Source organism: Gopherus evgoodei, chromosome 3 (assembly GCF_007399415.2).
Source record: "Gopherus evgoodei ecotype Sinaloan lineage chromosome 3, rGopEvg1_v1.p, whole genome shotgun sequence".
Taxonomy (NCBI): domain Eukaryota; kingdom Metazoa; phylum Chordata; order Testudines; family Testudinidae; genus Gopherus; species Gopherus evgoodei.
In genome coordinates this window covers 154,173,880-154,193,657 of record NC_044324.1, presented here as the reverse complement: position 1 = coordinate 154,193,657, position 19,778 = coordinate 154,173,880, and the positions used below count along the sequence as shown (strand labels likewise).

The 19,778-nt window shown below is 44.3% G+C and overlaps 1 protein-coding gene across 1 annotated transcript in view; it reads left to right on the top strand.

Annotated features, from left to right (window-relative positions):
• Window positions 1–18,174, top strand: part of SRD5A2 (steroid 5 alpha-reductase 2) — a 63,694-nt gene extending 45,520 nt beyond the window's left edge. The window contains exons 2-5 of the mRNA XM_030557046.1: window positions 722–885; window positions 10,893–10,994; window positions 16,243–16,393; window positions 17,440–18,174. Of these exons, the coding sequence (XP_030412906.1) occupies window positions 722–885; window positions 10,893–10,994; window positions 16,243–16,393; window positions 17,440–17,506 (484 nt within the window). The 3' untranslated portion in view covers window positions 17,507–18,174. The remainder of the gene's footprint in view (window positions 1–721; window positions 886–10,892; window positions 10,995–16,242; window positions 16,394–17,439) is intronic.
• Window positions 18,175–19,778: the final 1,604 nt, after the last annotated feature.

Here is a 19,778-nt window from a genome sequence, read left to right as displayed (position 1 = left end):
TCAACAATGCTTAGCATTCATATAGTGCACTATAAACACCAATCAATTTTCAACCACTTCTATGAGGGCAGATAGAAAGCATGGTCTCCATTTTATAAAGACTGAAACCAAGGCAGAGAGGTCAATTGACTTTCTCAAGACCACAATGTGGATAAATGAGGTGCTCCTAGCTCCCAGTCCTCTGCTCAGACAGCTAGGGAATGTTCCATTTTATAGATGAGTATACATTTCTGTAATGCTACCTGTTCTCATTGGTAGTGATTTGTTTTACTTATGCTAATGTAGTCTTACTTATTTTGATCATCCAGTACATTTAGTAAGGTTTGTTTCTCTACAATACAGAAACTATTAGTAGACATGTCATGAATAGTGTAAAGATGCTCACACTGTAACACGGTAACATCCTGTTAAACAGAGAGATCCATTGATTATATCACTGTATAGTGTTTCTCTAAACAAAAGCTCACTGTTGAAATGATCATTGTATTGTCACTAATGTTTACATGGTTAGGATTTGTAAACCTGTTGTAAACTTTCTAAATAAAGACATAGTGAAAAAAAAAACAGTAAAAGAATTACGTTAGTGTAGTGTCAGCCCACATAAGCTGAAAATGTTGTTGTTGTTGTTTTTTTAAACCCAGCATTTTACCAAGATGTATTTATGTATGTGTTTATATGTGGTGTTTACTTCTGGTTTGACTGTGTTTTTTATCTACCTTAGGACATTTATTTACTCATTCTTCACGAGAGGCAGACCTTTCCCACTGCAGATACTTCTCTTTGGCATGCTATTCTGTATCTATAATGGTTTCCTTCAAGGATACTACATGATTTATTGCGCTCATTACCCAAAAGATTGGTTCACTGACTTCAGATTTACATCAGGTAATTACAGACTACAGGATTTCCAGTATCTACTCTCTAAGCAGTTTGGAAGCATTTTGAATTGTGTTCTAAACTTTATTGCAGCTGTGAGTCAAAGTCAGTGGTGATGGGAATCAGCACAACACCTGCTTGCTGGACTCGGTACTCCAGGGCTGAAGCACCCACAGGGAAAAAATGGTGGGTGCTGCTAAGCACCCACCGGCAGCCCCCCATTAGCTCCCCCTACCCCTCCAGTGCCTCCAGTCCGCCAGCAGGCCCCACGGATCAGTGCCTCTCCACACCTCCTGCCTGAGGTGTGGAGACAGAAGGCGGGGGAAGGGGGAGGAGCAAGGACTTAGGGCACTCAGGGGAGGGGGTGGAACTGGGTGGGAAGAGGCGGGCAGGGGTGGAGTGGGGTGCGAAGAGGTGGGGCATGAGTGGGGGATGGGGGAAGGGCTGGAGTGGAGGCAGGGCTTGGAGCAGAGCCAGAAGTCTAGCACCCCACGGCACTTTGAAAAATTGGTGCCGGTTCGTGCTGTCCCAGATGTAAAGACTAAAAAGAACCATTTTTACAATGAAAATAGAGGAGTTAAATGTACTAGCTTTTTCCTGAGCAGCCACCTTTGAAAACACCAGCTATTAAAGCACAGACTCAGATCATTAGCCTTGCTATAGCCTTATTGGCACCACATTAGACCACTGCTTTGTTAAGGCCTGAGGAGTTGCAAATTCCAAATGAACTTCTCAGGCCTTGTCTACTAGGGATTCCCCCTAATTCCAGCAGTCAATGGCCATTCACCAACGGAGTTGCACTGCTGCGGACAAGACAAAGCCACAAGCTCCACCTGTGCAAATTGTGGCTTTCCTTGCCCATATGAGGGGCTTGCACTAATGCAGTTATACTGATGGCTGGTGACTTATGGCTGAAGTCTGGGCAAATCCCCTATGTAAACAAGGCCTCATAGACTAACTTCCCTATCCACCTGAGGCACATGCAAAGTCTAAAGAACAAATTTGGTCCTGGTGTAAGTAGGTTCAACTCCACTGAGTTCAGTGATGTAATATGCAGGCTGAATTTGGCTCTGGAAATTCACTGCGAGTGAGTTATTGAGCAAGGGAAGCCAGTTGATGTGCTCAGTTCAAGGGAAATTTTTTAAAAACGTGAATACAAGAAATGATGATAAATGGGCGGGGGGAACCTTCTTTTGGGCTTTTTTTTTTTTTGCATTATGTAAAATGCCCTTACTTGTAACTAGAGCCCTATATATTCTGCAACGTGCTTGGGGTCTGTGTTCTGCAGAAAGATCTCATGACTTACTATTTGAATTGCAGTAATGCCTGGAGGCTTCAACTGAGGTCAGAGTCCCATTGTGCTAGACCAGGGGTTGGCAACCTTTGAGAAGTGGTGTGCCGAGTCTTCATTTATTCACTCTAATTTAAGGTTTTGCATGCCGGTAATACATTTTAATGTTTTTAGAAGGCCTCTCTCTCCCTCTAAGTCTATATTATATAACTAAACTATTGTTGCATGTGAAGTAAACAAGGTTTTTAAATGTTTAAGAAGCTTCATTTAAAATTAAATTAAAATGCAGATCTTATCAGTTTAGTGCAGTGGTTCTTAACCTGGGGTGCACGCACCTCTTGGGGTTTGAAATGCCCTTTCTGGGGGTGCGAGACATGCGAGATTTTTTTAGAAGGTAAATCATAGAAAACACAAATTAAGCCCAGGTACATATCTATTTATTAACATTATACATGTTTTAACACTTACTGTAATATACAAACAAAGTTTTTAAGTTTTCAAATTTTTAAGCTAATTGTAGTGTAATTTTTTATAAGGGCTGCGGAGCACTGGGACCAAGCCAGAAGCAGAGCCCTGGGCTGGCTACTGGTACCCCAGACTGGCAGGAGGGCCGGCGGACGGAACTTCAGACCATCAGCGGGCTGAGCGGAGCCAGTGGACGGAACCCCAGACCGGCAGCAGGCTGAACGGCTCCTGCCAGCTGGGGTCCCGGCCACTGGCCCCACTCAGCTGCTGCCGGCCGGGGGTTCCAGGGGTTCTGCTGCAGGCTGGCAGTGGGTTGAGCAGGGCCGGCGACTGGGACCCCGGCTGGCAGCAGCATGCCAGTAAAAATCAGCACGCGTGCCACCTTTGCCAACCCCTGTGCTAGACACTCAGAACAAACCTAGCAAAAGTTTGCCCCTGCTTACAGTCTAAATAGACAAGACAGAGTGGGGAGGTCAGAGAGGTGAAAAGACTTGCCCAGGGTCACACCAGAAGTCAGCAGCAGAGCCAGCATAGAGCGAGGTCAGGGTGGATTATATACAGTTAGTATTACACTCCATTTTCTTGCACCTCAGCTTAACCCTTTCCTAAAAGCAAGGCCAGAGTTCTGTCTTTTCAGAAAGTATTACACAGCGTAAAACCCCTGAATTTTGATGTAACAGCTTCCAGTCACTTTCAGGAAAAGAAAGTACCACGCAATTTGCCTGATAAATATTTATATATATGCAAACAAAGAAAACCAGTGTAAAGAGTAGTTGAAGTATTAAATACCTTGTAAACAAAAAGCTATTGGCTAGTAAATCTATGTGTGTGTCCTTCCATACAGACTTTCACAAACTTGCTGCTGCTATTAAAAATGCAAGGCTTTAGCATAACACCTACACTCTACTTTCACACACAAATAAACAGTCTTGTTTTCCTCCTGATCACCTTCAGAGATGATTTTCTCAGTCTATAGTGTGGTCCAAAAGGTAGCACATGCCACCTGAATTTGTTGGACCTGGAATGAGACTGCAGAGGCTCTCCATTCCCAAATCAAACAGATATGGTCAATGGATTCTTCTAGCTAGCAGTTCTCAGTACTCTGTTAATAGAAGACTGGCTCTCCTAAGCTTGTGCGTCAGACAGGAAGATTGTGTTTATAGCCAAGATGTTAGAGGTGCTCAGGGGCGGCTCTAGGTTTGTGCTGACCCAAGCAAAGCAGGCAGGCTGCCTTCGACGGCTTGCCTGCGGGAGGTACCTGGTCCCGCAGATTCAGTGGCACACCTGCAGGAGGTCCGCCGAAGCGGCGGGACCAGCGGACCTTCCGCAGGCATGCCACCAAAGGCACCCTGCCTGCCACTCTTGCGGCACCGGCAGAGCGCCCCCCACGGCTTGCCGCCCCAAGCACGTGCTTGGCGTGCTGGGGCCTGGAGCCACCCCTGGTTCTGATGCAGAATGGCAGTAGTGGCACATAGCAGCGGTTGAGCAGGGGTTGATGAGTCAAAACAGGAGTATCTGCTGCTAGGGGAGGTTGGGATTTTAGCCATTTTGCACTGGCTGCTGAGGACTCTGTCTTCCCCCGCTCCCTTCTGCTCGATAAGAAGGGCATGAGGGCTCAATCTATGCACTTCACTCTAGGCTGCTGGGATCAAGAGGAGAATTCTCTCCTTTTCTCATGACCGTTGGGAAGAGGCTGTCCCTCCCCTCTCCACGATGTCTGGAAAGGGCTCAGGGAGCTTTGGACATATTTTGCTGTATCCTGACTTGTGGACACCGAGAATGAGAAGATCTGGTCACTCCTGTTCACCCCAATCTGCTCGGGCACTGAGAGGGGAAAAAGGCTAGGGTCACCCAGAAGTGAAAAGAATCGGTCTGAGGGTCTGCTTAGGGACATAGACAAGGAGATGATTAGGAGGTGAGGTGCAAGCTACTTCCTGGTTTGAAGGAAATATCACAAAACCAGGTGCTCTTATGATATTTCTGACCCCATCTGAAATGGAGCCAGATATTATTTTCTGGGGGTTTGGTTCTACACTGGGATGAAAATAACAGGCACTAGTTTGGATCAGGGTCCTTGAATGTGACCTCTCCTTCATCCCAGTTCCCACCACCCTATTCCTCCCCCTTTCCCAAAAGGCATCTGTGGCAGAGAAGTAGGAGGAGAGAACTAGTTTTGAGGTTCTGGCTTTGACCCATTTCTGTTAATTATTAGAGCTGGTCATCACTTCTCCAGACGCACCTCTGCCACAATGCCTATGAGACATTCACCAAAGTGTATTGGCAAGGCTGAAGAGCAGGTGGGCAAAGGAAGTATTATTTATATATGTACTTGCTAAAGTTGCTGTATAAAAACAAATTAACATGGACCAAATAGTGACTATGTTGATTGTATCCCTCCACTCTTCCACCTGCTTTTGGGGATAATTAGTTGTCTTATTGTGTAAGCTTTTCACGGTAGGGAGCTTGTGCTATGCAAACCTCTGTTTATACAGTCCCTAGCACGATGGGACTCAAACCAAAATATAAATATTTAATAATGAAAGACTGGAATTTTCTAAAGCTACAATTATCAGTTTATAATGTTATCACGATACATTTGTTGGGAAAAGCTAAATGCACATTTAATGAAATTGTCACATACTACTGTATTAATAATAAACACTTTAAAATGTAATGTACGTGTTGATATAAGAGCAGCTAATGGATGTGGAAGAGCTGATAAGCTTTATTGTATCAACTCTTCTTATACTTCTTGGGTCTCATTCTGCTCTCTACCCCAGTAAAACTTAATTGGTCTTACTCCTGGTTTACACAGGTGAGAGAGGGGAATTTGGCCCAAAATACCAAAAAAGTTATCATATTGCATAACACTGAGTTAAATTGACAGATCCAAGAAATTAAAAGATAAGAATATTGGGCCTTAAAATCATCTCTAGCATAAATTTAATAATCAGTAGAGTTACATCAGGGTTGAATTTGGCCTTCCATTCCAAAGTTGCACTATTTTTCCTCCCCGTGTATTTCTTGCTTCCCCCAGTATTCATGAACACAGTTGTTAAATATTAGTCACAATAACGGCAACTGTACAATTAGCATTAAAATGTTAGAGAGACAATGTGGGTATGACATTCCGGGATGCAATCCAGACTAGTGAGGGGCTGTGTCACCCCTACCCTGAAACGCTGGGGTGCCTCACAATGCTATAGCACCCAACCTAGGCTCCTCACAAACAGCCAGACATCATGCAGGTCACAGCCTGAGTCTCTATGTATAGCCACAGCCCTGGTCCAGCAGCTCTGACCCCAGCAGCCTGTTAGCAAACACCAGCTACTCTCTGGCTTCTAGCAGCCTTGGTTACTACTTGCAGAGTAACTCCGACACACTTGCAGTCATGGACTTCCCTCAAAAAACATGCATTCTGCACAGGGGCAGCTCTAGGGATTTTGCCGCCCCAAGCACAGTAGGTAGGCTGCCTCTGGCGGTTTGCCTGTGGAGGGTCCGCTGGTCCAGCGGATCTTCCGCAGGCAAGCCACTGGATACAGCCTGCCTGCCGCCCTTGCGGCGCCGGCAGAGCGCCCCCCGCGGCTTGCCGCCCCAAGCACGCGCTTGGTGTGCTGGGGCCTGGAGCTGCCCCTGGTTCTGCACTGGCCAGCACTCTGCTGGATAATCCAGATTTATTAGGACAATTGCCCCTTTAAGGGAATCAATATACAACAGTCTGCTACCTTAAATGGAGTTACCCAAACAATTCACAAGACTGGATCAGTTTTAATTAAAGAATAAAACAAGTTCATTTACCTGCAAAGCGGTAGATTTTAAGTGTGTACAAATATAACTCTTTAAAGTCAGAAATAATCTCAAGAAGAAGAAGGATAAAACACTTTCTAGTACCAAACTTAACAAACTAGACTTGGATCAAGCTGAAGTCTTTTAACACATGTTTAAAGTAACATGGCTGACCAAATTCTCAGGCCAGTACTTGCTCCCAAAATCAATGGCTGTTTCTTTTGTCTTAGGTGAAAAAGAAAAAGAGGTGGATAGAGAGAGAGAACTTGGGCTGTTTTTGCCCTTCACTTGTATTGTTCAGTCACCCTTTGAAATGAATTTTCCTGACGGTTACCCCTAGATAAAGTTCATTCCCACTGGGAGGTTGAAGTCAAGGAGTCTGGGGGTGAAAGAGGTTCCTCGCAGTAAGTGGTAGTATATACGTAGATGCAGATCTGTTTGTTTCTGCCCCACTTCCTTGCCAAAGAATTACTGTTTGATAGGTGATAGCCCATCAGCTGTGATGACACCTGGCTAGAGGTGTGAGCTTGTCCTTTGTCTTTGAGAAACAGATTTACCCACTCCCTAGACTTGTCTGGTAAACACACTTCAGTCATGATTTCAGCTTATGTTCATGACTTGATATATAATTTTACTACACACATTTCATCGTGATATTATTCACCAATGAATTATTAGTTTCCAAATGATACCTCACAGGACATATTTTGTACAAAGATTATTACAATAGCATGTAGGATGTGAATACAGGGTGCATTCCATAACAGTGGGTAAAGTAATATCTTTTATTGGACCAACTTCTGTTGGTGAAAGAGACAAGCTTTCAAGCTTACACAGAGCTCTTCTTCAGGTCCTGTGTAAGATCAAAAGCTTGCCTCTGTCACAAATGGAAGCTGGTCCAATACAAGATATTAATCACCCACTTTGTCTCTGTAGCATCCTGGACCAAGACAGCTACAACAACACTGCATTGAACAATGAATTAATTACAGCCAGTTTGAAATCTATAAGACACGTTCTGTTTTCAGACACGTGTATGCTTGAAAATCGGCAGCCAGGAATGGAAGCTGGTTTGGTTTCTTTCAGATTACCGAGGTTAACAATCTTCCGATGCAGTCTACATTCCAGATTGAGGCGTAGGGTTAGCATATAGTCCATGTGTTTTAGCACATACCCTACTGACCCATCCATGGACACTATGCCTTCGATCTTGTTCAGATTTCTTCTGCTCCTGGAACACATCATCTATACTAGCAGCTGTGCTGAGGTTACATTATGATCCCATAACTAACACAAAATAATGCTGTTTTGTAATAATTCATTTATATGTATTGGGTCTGATGGTAGAAATCATTTAATTTGGTAGCTTTCTCATTAGGATACCAAAAAGCATAAATTTTGAATTGACAGCATGGCTCCAGTTCAGGCCAGGTGTAAAAGGGTGAATTCAATGGAAAGATAAATTTGCCCTAATGAATACACTTAGGATATTAGAGTAGTTATAATAGAAAATCTAAAGGATAAAGAGAGCTGGCAATTTCTCCAGGAGACAGTATTAAATGCACAACTGCCAACTATTCCAATGTGGTGCAAAGATAGTAAGAAGCCAATATGGTTCCATCAGGAGCTTTTAAAGCTGAAAATCAAACAGGAATCCTACAAAAAATGGAAACATGGTCAAATTGATAAGGAGAACTATGAAAGAAGAGCATGAGCACGTAGGGACAAAATCAGAAAGTCTAACACAGGGGTTCTCAAACTGGGAGTTGGGACCCCTCAGGGGGTCGCAAGGTTATTACATGGGAGTCACGAGCTGTCAGCCTCCACCCCAAACTCCACTTTGCCTCCAGTATTTATAATGGTGTTAAATATATTAAAAGGTGGTTTTAATTTATAAGGGGAGGACACACTCAGAGGCTTGCTATGTGAAAGGGGTCACCAGTACAAAAGTTTGAGAACCACTGGTCTAAGGTACAAAATGAATTATACCTAGCAAGGAGCATAAAAGGCAATAAGAGATTCTTTAAATACACCAAGATGGAGCAAGAGAAAGATGAAGGAAAGTGTAGATCCTCTACTTAGTGAGGAAGGAGAGCTAATGACTGATGTCATCCAGAAAATTGGGGTGCTTAATACCTATTTTGCTTCAGTCTTCACTAAGAAGCTAAATGGTGATCAGATACTCAACACAATATTAATAAGGGGGAAGGGAATGCAAAATAGGAAAAGAAAAGGTTAAAGAATATTCAGGTAAGCTAGATGTGTTCAAGTCATAGAGTTTAAGACCAAAAGGGACAACCAGATCATCTAGTCTGACTTCCAGTATACCACGGGCCACCAACCTCACCCTGCACCCCCACACTAAGCGCAACAACTGAAATTAGACCAAAGTATTACAGTCCACAGGAGACTGGACTGTTATGTGCCACATGCAGAGAATAGGAGGGATCAAGGTGCACCAGGTCCTGAGGCCCCTGCAATCACTGGGAAATGATTAAGTGAGATATACTCAGATAAGCTTGGCAAGTGACCCACACCCACATTCTTCAGAGGAAGGTGAAAAAGCCCCATGGTCCCCGCCAATCTGACCTGGGGGGAAATTCCTTTCCTATCCCACTTATGGCAATCAAGGTACCTGCATCATAAGCTTCCTGAAACTTTGTGAGCAGCATCTATTGGGGCTACTCACCTCTGTAGGACCTGATGAAATTCACCCTAGGTTACTTAAGGAACTATCCGAAGCAATCTCAGAACCGTTAGCAATTATCTTTGAGGACTCATGGAGGACGGCAAGGTCCCAGAGGACTGGAGCAGGGCAAACATAGTACCTATTTTTAAAAAGGGAACAAAGAGAACCTAGGGAATTGTGGTCTAGTCATTCTAACTCAGATACCTGGAAAGATACTGAAACAAATTGTTTAACAATCAATTTGCATGCACTTAGAGAATAATAGGGTTATAAATAATAGCCAGTATGGATTTGTCAAGAATAATCATGCCAAACTAACCTAATTTCCTTCTTTGACAGAGTTACTGGCCTAGTAGATAGGTGGAAGATGTGATATACCTTGATTTTAGTAAGGCTTTTTACACAGTTCCACATGACATTCTCACAAGCAAATTAGGGAAGTGTGGTCTAGATGAAATTACTGTATATTGGTTGCACAAATGGTTGAAAAACCATATGCAAAGAGTAGTTATCAATCGTTCACTGTCAAATTGGTAGGACATATCTAGTAGGGCCCCACAGGGGTCAGTCCTGGGTCCAGTACTATTCTATATTTTCATTAGTGACTTTGATAATGGAGTGGAGTGTGTGCTTATAAAATTTGCAGATGACTTCAAGCTAAAAGGGTTTGTAAGCACTTGGAGGACAAGGTTAGAATTCAAAATGACCTTGACAAATTGGGGAAATTAGTCTGAAATCGACAAGATGAATTTCAACAGAGATAAGTGCAAAGTAGTGCACTTAGGAAGGAAAACTCAAATGCACGACTACAAAATGGGGAATAACTGGGTAAGCAGTAGTACTGTAGAAGAGAATCTGGGGGCTGTAGAGGAGCACAAATTGGTTATGATGCAGCTGTGGAAAAGGTTAATATCATTCTGGGATGTATTAACAGGAGTGTCCTGTGTAAGCATGGGAGGTAATTGTCTTGCCCTACTTGGCACTGGTGAGACCTCAGTTAGAGTACTCTTTAGGAAAGATGTGGGCAAACTGCAGAGTCCAGCAGAGAGCACAAAAATGATAAAAGTTTAGATAACCTATTAAAGACGGTTTAGAAACTGGGCATGTTTAATCTTCAGAAAAGAAAACTGAGGAGGGACTTGATAACAGACTTCAAATATGTTAAAGATTGTTTTAAAGAGGACAGCGATCAATTGTTCTCCACATCAACTGAAGGTAGGACAAGAAGTAATGGACTTAATCTGCAGCAAGGAGGATTTAGGTTGGATAGTAGGAAAACTTTCTAAGGGTATTTAAACCCAGGAATAGTCTTCCAAGGGAGGTTGTGGACTCCTAATCATTGAAGGATTTTAAAAAAGATTGGACAAACACCTAACTGGGATGGTCTAGGTCTACTTAGTGTGATGAATGTTCTGAGCCTGATGAGTCATCTGAAGTAATTTCCTGTGAATAGTAAGGCTCCAGCCAATCCACAAGCAAGGGTCTAACCAAGTGACCCCAAAGCAGAAATATAGACTCCCAATGAAAGCACTCTGCTTAATGTCACTACCTTGTCAGGGTTACTTCCAGCAGCATAGTGGTTCTGAAAGACTGCACCTACTCCAGCCTGTTCCTGCTCCAAACAAGGCTGGTTGCCCAGCTGACCCGACACTTGGTCCAGCTTCAGTTTAGAGGGCTGGACTTGTTGACCCCCTGAGGTCCCTTCCAGTCGTACATTTCTATGATTCTATAATTAGCCAAACCAGGAGCTATCACACCAATCAATATCTCATTTTCATTCTGTAGGTGTTCTGTTGTTTTTGTTTGGCATGGGAATCAATATTCACAGTGACATCCTGCTACGCCAGCTAAGGAAACCTGGAGACCATACTTACAAGATTCCGCAAGGTACATACTCCTATACCCCTCACCCAAAAAGAGTAGCACAACTGGATAAATAGTGGGGGGGAAGGGCCTAGCAAAAGTAAAATATACATCAAAACAGAAAGCTCTTAAAGTTATTTGGAGCCATTAGTTTCACATGGATACTTGACCCAGATGTTCCCCCCTACAGCATGAATTAATTGCAGAGGCATAGTAATCATACATCTTTGGCCTGAATTTTGCAGATGACGGGGAGAGTTCAGCAGGCCACTCTTATCTTCTGAGCCCTGAAGAACACTTTCTTTGTGAAGTTTTTGGGGAGTGCCCAGCTGCGAGATAGGAAGTGTTGTGGGCTATACCTCTCTAGCACCCCTTAAGGGGAGGGCAGGTGCTGCTCCTGTCTTGGAGTTCAGGGCATCTGCCCCCTGGCAGGGGAGTTAAAGTAGTACAAATAAAAACTTAGTCTGCTTCCACAGCCCATAAAAAGCAGAGTCCTAGGCCTTCAAGAAGCCAAAGAGAAAAGTACCAGCCCTCCTTCTTTCTGAGAGGGCCTGAGCAGCCAAGACTTTCAAGCCTGAGTCAGTAACCTCTACTTCCGGGAGCCAGGAGTTCTGAGTTGCAGTTCTGCTCCTTCAGAGTGCAGCCCTGCATTGAGCAGGGATCCTCCATATTAAGAACTTGACAATTTCCAGGCTTGATAAGTCTCATGAGGTGCACTGTGTCGAGTCTGATTGTGCCCAGAGGATCTGCCCCAGCACATACCCGACCCCTTAAGATGGAGATCAGAATCCCATCATCCAAGCCTTCCCATAAAAGAATCCCCCACTTCCCATAAAAGAAGTCTACATTGCTGCATTTCTTTCCTGCATGGTGATGTACTCTAAAAATATTGGGTTGGAGAGACAAGTAGCATAGCATATACTCCTGGGGGAATTCTGCACTACTGTGTGCATGCAGAATTCATGTCCCTCTGCAGAATTTCTATGCTTCCCTGAAGAAAATGATGGGGATGCAATGAGAAGCCATGTGGTGGTGGATGCGGCGTTGGGAGTGCCTATGGGTGTAGAGCCACTGTCCCTGAACATTTCAGCAAGTGTAGATCTGTCCAGCTGAATGAGGATGCAGCTTGGCTCCGCTGACTCTGCAGCTGGATGCTCGGCCCTAATGATGGTCATGCTCCCCTTCTGTGTGCTAGAGCCATCCTGTTTTCTGTACAACAATGAGTGTCTGTGGTGCTAATGGCAATCCCCCAGTTACCTCTCCTGTCTGCAACCTCTATGGCAATCACATGGATCTTGAACCAGGTGCCAGGATTAGGTCAGAGGTCACAGTCTCCAGTTTTCCTACCTTGTGAATAATTTCCCAAAAATATTGCCAGTCCTGACCAGTAATGAAAGGATAGTGCCAGTGTTGAGGAAGGAGCTACCAGGAGGGCATCCATATACTGACCAACAGTTAACTATAGTCATCTGCTGGGGCAGGCCTTCTCATCTCCACGAATGCACTGGAGGAAGATTATCTCATTTGTGACCCCTTCTACCACAGCCAGGGGAGACTGGACCAAGGTGTGGCTACATCTGGAGTCCAACAGACCATGCACTTTTGTCCCATTAATCAATCCAAGTGCTGTTATTTTGGCAGGCTGTTTCTTCCTTGCTCTTTCTGTTGTCCACTTCTGGGCATACTCGTACTCCATCATGGGGCATTCTCTTCAGATGTGTCCCAGTTGCCTACATGAGAAAAAGATCACCATGTTGTGGTCTGAGCCCATCTTCTTGTTCAGTGATGACCCTGCTTGTTGTAGGGGTCTGGCATCTAAGTCTGTAGTAATCCCCACTCATTAGCAGGGCTGTGAATCAACTGTCTGGGTTAGATTTTTGTCTGGGACCTTCCTGGCCTGTTGCTGTGACTCACTGAGAGACTGAAGACAAGGGTATTTGTCCCTGATCAGCATGGGGTGCCTTCACCTGACCAGGCTTCATATTAGGCTGGGTCAGCTTCTAAGCACTAGGTTGTCCCCTTCCATCTGTCTCTGGAGGTTCCATAGCAGCCAAAAAGTTTTCCATCAATTGCACCACCATTGTTAATGCCGTTGGCTGATGCCTTAGTACCCACTCCCATACCTGAGTGAGGAATATTTGTATGAATTGCTTTACAAGTACTAACTTGGCAACTTGAGCTCCAGTTATCTCCTCCAACTGTAACCACTACCAGCAATGGTCCTTCAGTTTTTGGGCCACCACCTTTGGCTGGACTTCTTGGGGACACGTTTGTATACAGAAGTGGTGGAGGGGCACCTCTTTGCTGATATAGAGAAAGTCCAGCATGGCAGACTTAATCACCGTGTAATCCCAAGCCAGAGCCGTCCCTTGGGTATGGCAAATCGGAGTGACTGCCCCAGGCCCGCACTTTGGTAGGACCCGCAGGAGGTGGGTGGGGAGGTGAGGTGGAAGGCAGGTGGGCGAGCGGGGTGAGAAGGCGAATGGGGAGGTGAGCAGCAGGTGGGCAGGCAGGCAGGGGGGAGCAAGGAGAATCCCACCTATGAGAACCTCCCCCTCCCCCGAGTGCCTCCTGCCCACCTGTGGCCCCACTGATCAGTGCCTCCCCCTACCTCCCCCTCTGCCTACTGCGGATCATATGTTTCGCTGAGTCAGGAGTGGTGGTGGGGAGGGGAGGGAAGCGAGGGTGCAGCATGCTAAGGGGGTAGTGGGGGGGAAGGGGCAGGAAGAGGCGGGGTGGGGGTAGGAACTAACAGGGTGGGGATGGGGCCTTGGGGAAAGGGGTGGAGTGAGGGCAGGGCCTGTGCAGAGCTGGGGGGGAGCACCCCCTGGCATATTAGAAACTTGGGGCCTATGTCCCAGGCTTTGGACCCGGCTGCGGACGGCCCAAGTTCTCTGGAGGCATGCTCTTGGACCTGCTTGAAAGTGGTCAAGAAAACCTCAGGGTCATATTTTAAAACACAGATCAGACAAAGAATTCAGATTTAAGTCATAACTCTAACATAATAAGGCTTTACGTTAAATGTTACTTTAGTGTAAATCTTTAAAAACACAAATCAGGTCCCATCTTAGTCAGCTTTACTGGCCGCTGGATCCCTGGCTGCGTTGGCCACCTGTTGCCCCACAAGTAACGGTTGTACCAGGTTTTGTCACAGGTCTTTCTGCTGGGTCACCATCTCGAACAGCAGCTGCTGCTGTTGGGTTGTCTGGAGCTGTGGTTGAGTGGCCCATTGCAACAGTTGCTGCTGAAACTCCCGTTGCTGGGTTGACTGCTGTGGCTGGCTCCCTGTCAGCCAGCCACTTGCATCATTGCTCTGGATCTATGCTACTTGGGCTCTTTGTCTCTCATGTGCACAGGATTCAAATCTCCCTCTAATTTACCCTTACATCAGGGTTGGGACATAAGCATTCTCTACTGCTATACTGCTCTCCCTACAGCTAGGCCTTCAGGAAAACAAAGAGAAAAAAATATATAGAAGTACTGACACTCCTCCTTTCTGAGAGGCCCCCTGTAGCCTAGACTCTCAAGCTGTATTCTTGGTCAGAGCTCCCTGCTTCCAAGGCTCAGGGGAACTCTGAGTTGCAGTCAGCACTGAGTAGCAATCAAGCCTCACAGGTGTGCCGGGTTGATGCTGAGTGTGCCCAGACGAGTGCTTTAATTCCTTTCTGACTGGCAGGTGGAAATGATTCAACACAGGGCGAAAGAGCTGAATACTTCTTCTGTGTCATGCTCCCCTGTTTATGGCATATTCCCCTGATGAATCTATGGCCTGTTGTGTAAAAATTGCCCTGACCAATATTCTGGATCTATATTTTGCCATTGCCAAACCTGCTCATCAACCCCTTTCCTGCTCCATCTTCTGTCCCCTTTGGAGAGAAGTGATTTGGGAGTGTCTTGTCCTTGAGAGAGAAGTGGTCTCAGCTCAAGATGGGTGTTGTCAGAAGTGTGTTGTCAGATGCTACCGGTGTGGTGCTCTGCTCTCTCTGTTGGTATCACTCGGCTGCGTGCGTGTGTTCCCTCTGTGTGCTGCCCCAGCTCTGCAGATAGCTGATACAGCAGATCCAACGAGAACCCCCAATGTCCACAGACTCTAGTAAGGTGCAAAGTCACGTCTGCTAGGTTTATTGCGATCTTGGACACAATGGCAGTTCCCTGTAGGTTTCTTAGCCTAACTCAGGGCATACTACAAGAAAGTGCCTCTTGGCAATGGACCCGGCTCAGTCAGTGGCGGGACTTTTCCCTCGGCCGGACAAAGACATCACCCCAGGGATACATTTTTATACACAGGTACAAACAAGTTACACATCACTCCTGACGTATTGAGGTGCAGCCCCTCTACGTAGTAAGGTACAACCCCTCTACGTAGTAAAGTGCCGCCTCTCATCTTGTACAAGTTGGTTCGATCAAAACAACTCTATCCATCATATTACTCTTTTACCCCTGTCATTGGGATGGGTCGGCCAGTTCCTTGTTATCTGTGTGGAATGTGCAAGTATGTGAATGTTCTGATCTCTAGTGTTCAGTACCTTTTAGGTACGTATCTTCTTGCAGCATCAGCCCTTTCCTTGCCAGCTTCTGTGAGCAGGGCCTGCCTCTGGCTCACAGCTTCACTTTGCTTTATGTTAGCAAAGTCTTGGCCATTATTTTAGTTCAGGCCTCAGGCCTCATACTGGGCCTTTATCAGGGACTTCACTTACTACAATGGGGATCTAGGATCTTTCTGGTTCTAATTATGATCTTGACTCTGACTCCTTCTGTTGGTTTGTTGCCTCTGGTAACCTCTTTCTGCATCAGTTACTAATTTACCCTAACATGGGTTTGGTGAGTAGCAAAGGACTCTAGCTCCAAAATATAGATCCAGAATTTGAGCTCCCTGAAGTTCATAGATTCATAGATTTTTAAGGCCAGAAGAGACCATTCAATCATTTAGATTGACTGTCTGCATCACACAGGCTCTATTCCACCAAGTTTGATCTGTGGAATAAGTTCAAGCCTGTCTCTAGTTGTGAGAATTGATGTTTGTAAAGTGGTTTGAAGTCTGTGGACTTATTTCTCCTCTCACTTGTGCCAGTTTTTACTTTAGTATAATTCTACTGGCTTCAATGGAATTATTCATTGATTGACATGGATTCAGTGGGAGGAAAATCAAGCTTTCTAAATGTGAAAAGTGTGACTTACAGGCTCCACCCTGCAAAGTTTTGTTGTTGATTTGAAATGAGGGTAATTAGTTTTCACTCTTCTTATTTGCACTTGTGACTTTTTTTGAATGCAGGGGGACTGTTCACATATGTATCTGGAGCTAATTTCTTTGGTGAGATAGTGGAATGGTTTGGCTATGCCATAGCAACCTGGTCCATACCAGCCTTTGCATTTGCACTTTTTACACTGTGCTGCATTGGGACACGTGCTTATCACCATCACAGGTATCAAAACCAAGATTGTTTCATGCTCTCCTACACTTGCATAATCCCAGGGATGGGGGTGGAATTCAGGATAAAGTTGAAATGCTCAGTACTGTATACTGAAGCAGAAATGCCTCATTATTCAATGTAAAGAACATTTAATGTGGGGACATCAGGAAAAAGCATGATGTGGTGGTGTTTAGCAAGTGGAGTTTTCAGTTGATTCCCTCATTACATTTTCTAGAGCCTCCATTTTTAAAAGTGACTTATGGTTTTGCGTACATTGATTTTGGGGGGCCCAACTTGAAACACCTTAATAGGGCCTGATTTTTAGAAAATATTGACCATCCATCCCCTGAAAATCAGACCCTATTAATGTGAATTATAGAGTCAACACTCAAATGGAAGAAAGTGTTCCATCAGCAAAGGTAACAACCTCTATTGCTGAGCATTCCTACAAGCCTCTACAGCTTCCATGAGGCAGCAGTCAAGGAAAGTGCTTAGGCCAGGCCAATAGCAGTTCTTAGCTACCATTAGTGATCCATACCTGGACATTTTGGGGTGAAATAAACACAGCAGTAAACTGTAACTCCAAAAAAGTCAATGGGCCTGACTGTCATTTACATTAAACCCCTTTACACAGCTCTGGCAGAGTAAAGGGGCTTAAAGTGACTGTAAGCTACATTACATCTCCACCCATGTTAAAGGCCCCTTTTAACTGCCACAGCAGTGTAAAGGGGCTATAATGTAAATGTGAATCAGATCCTAGCAATTTACTTTGGATTTACATTGGTGTGAGTAAGAGTGGGATTTTGCCCTTAGTGCTGCAAAAGATACTGCAAGAATTCAGATTTAAGTAATAATTTTAACATTATATTAAGTTTTGATATTTAACGTTACTTTTCTGTAAATCTTTTTAAACGTCTCTTTTGTGCAGTTACTGAAATTGGTTACAAAGTGAGGCATTTTGGGGGGATTGCAGGATGGAGGAAGATTAAGCTTTGTTAAAGCAATAAGTGAAGTTTTCTGGCACACATGCAGTTTCACTCTCATTTATTGTTTTTCAGGTATTATCTCAGGATGTTTACAGACTATCCAAAATCAAGGAAAGCCCTGATTCCTTTCATTTTTTAAAGTCTGAAAATGAGGACTCCTTTGTTTTTTTTTGGGGGGGGGGGTTACATAGCCTAATTGTAAACTGAGGTTTCACTGTTAAAAACTTCTGTAAAACAATATTGTTGTTTTAAATGATCAGTAATGTAATTCTGAACTAACATTCTTGTGTTTAACTACAGTAGGTACCACAGATAACTTTACTTGGAGACACTGAGGTAGCTGAATGTGCAAAGAGAGCCCTGCCAAACAATGGGCATGATTGTCAATGGAGTTACACCAATGTAACCCTATTTATGTCATTGGAGTTACATTGGTTTTACACTAGTGTATCAGAGTAGAAAATCAGGCACAATATCTGTGTTACCTCTTTAAACAATAACTTTTCTATGGCTAGACTACTACTATTTCACCATCAGGGATCATTACGCTGTTCGTTAAAGCATTCACAGCTACCTCAGGATTTTTGTCTTGAAAATCCAGATTCTTTTCAGACATGTAAAAGCTGTCCACCCTCTATTGCCATTCTTACAAAGACCAGAGGTGCTGAAAGTAGGACAAAAATAAAAACCACATAAGACATCTTCTAGTGATTGAAGATGTTCTCTGATGCCAGTACTTAATTTTGTCTGAGGAGAACATTGTCAGATATTCTCCATCTTCAGAACTGACACAGGAATATTGTTGAATTTCCACAGAAGCCCAGCGTGCCTCCTGCTAACAGGGCCGGCTCCAGACACCAGCCCAACAAGCAGGTGCGTGGGGCGGCCAACGGTGAGGGGCGGCAGGTCTGGCTCTTTGGTGGCAATACGGCGGCAGGTCCCTCACTCCCTGTCAGAGCAAAGGACCAGCTGCCAAATTGCAGCCGAAGATTGAAGCGGCAGCGGTAGAGCAGCCGCCGAAGTCCCGCAGATTGCGATCGCAGCTTTTTTTTTTTTTTTTTTTTTTTTTTTTTTGCTGCTTGGGGCAGCAAAAACTCTGGAGCTGGCCCTGCCTGCTAATTTCAGAAGGTAGTAAGGAATTTTTCCTAAGGTTTCACCAATTCCAATAGGAACACAGTTCCCAAAAATCCCTGATATTGTTAGTTACTTATTAGAGCATAATGTAGATCACAGTAATTATCCCAGTAGATGGGGAAGACAAAGGTCAGACTCCTACAATCTAAACACATTATGTGCCTCTGAAAATTGCCTTTCGATTGATTGTATGCAATTTTATATACAGTACAATAAAGTTTATGGAAAACAGTGAGCTGTCTCAGTCTGTAACTGTTTTTTATAGGAATAGTGTTGGGGGGAGGGGCCACGCACAATTTCCAGTTTGCTCTGTTTCTTTTCCATGGCAGTCTCCTGTTGTTTTGATATTATTATTTATTATGTTTACTATGATAGTGCACAGGGCCAACTGAGAATGGGGATCCATTGTGCTAGGCACTATAAAAACATATGAGAGAGTCTCAGTCCCAAAGAGCTTACAATCTAAATAAACAAAACAGACAGAAGGTTGGGCGGTGGGGATTGGGATAGCTACAACACACAAGCAGAGTGATCAATGCAGTGGTGACAAATGTCATACAAGTGCCACAAATTTATTTTTGCTTTTGTTAAATTATTTTAATCCTTTCAATGGGGTTATTTAGGAGGTGATTCACTAGGTGAAGTAGACTCACTATTGGTGGGATCCAATATAATGTTTTATGAATGACAGAGAAATTAGAGATAGAAAAGGCCTATTAGCTCCTCTAAACTACTCTTTTCTGCCAGTGCAGGATTATTCCCTTGAGTTTGTTTTCTCTGGCTCTGTCTAGTCAGCTTAAAATGTCTCAGAGCTTCCATGGAGAGACTATTACATGATCTTAGATACCATCGATAGAGATTTATTTGCATCCCAGCATGATAGTAAGCCTATATTTTACATGTTTTTAGTTTCATTGCATTTTGTCACCTTAGTTATGCCACCACATCACATGGAAAACAGTTCTAGGTAGATAGATCTTTGTCCATTGCCTCAAAAGTATTAGGCAACAATATCAGCTGGATTCCTGCTGCTGCCACTGCCATACCTAGGTCTGCTGGTGGGAATTGATTGAGAAAAAAACAGAAGCGGTGAGATGCTACTGGCATTGACCTTTCCCAAGAATGGAAGTTTAATCAGTGGGCAATTCTTGGCCAGACTGTTCTTATGAAGCAATGATACCCTGAATGAAGGGCACACCACAGCATATTTAAAGTTGACTGGCAGCTTCAGGGAAAGAGGACCAAGGTCTGGGGAGGGAATTTGTCTCTATTCTCTC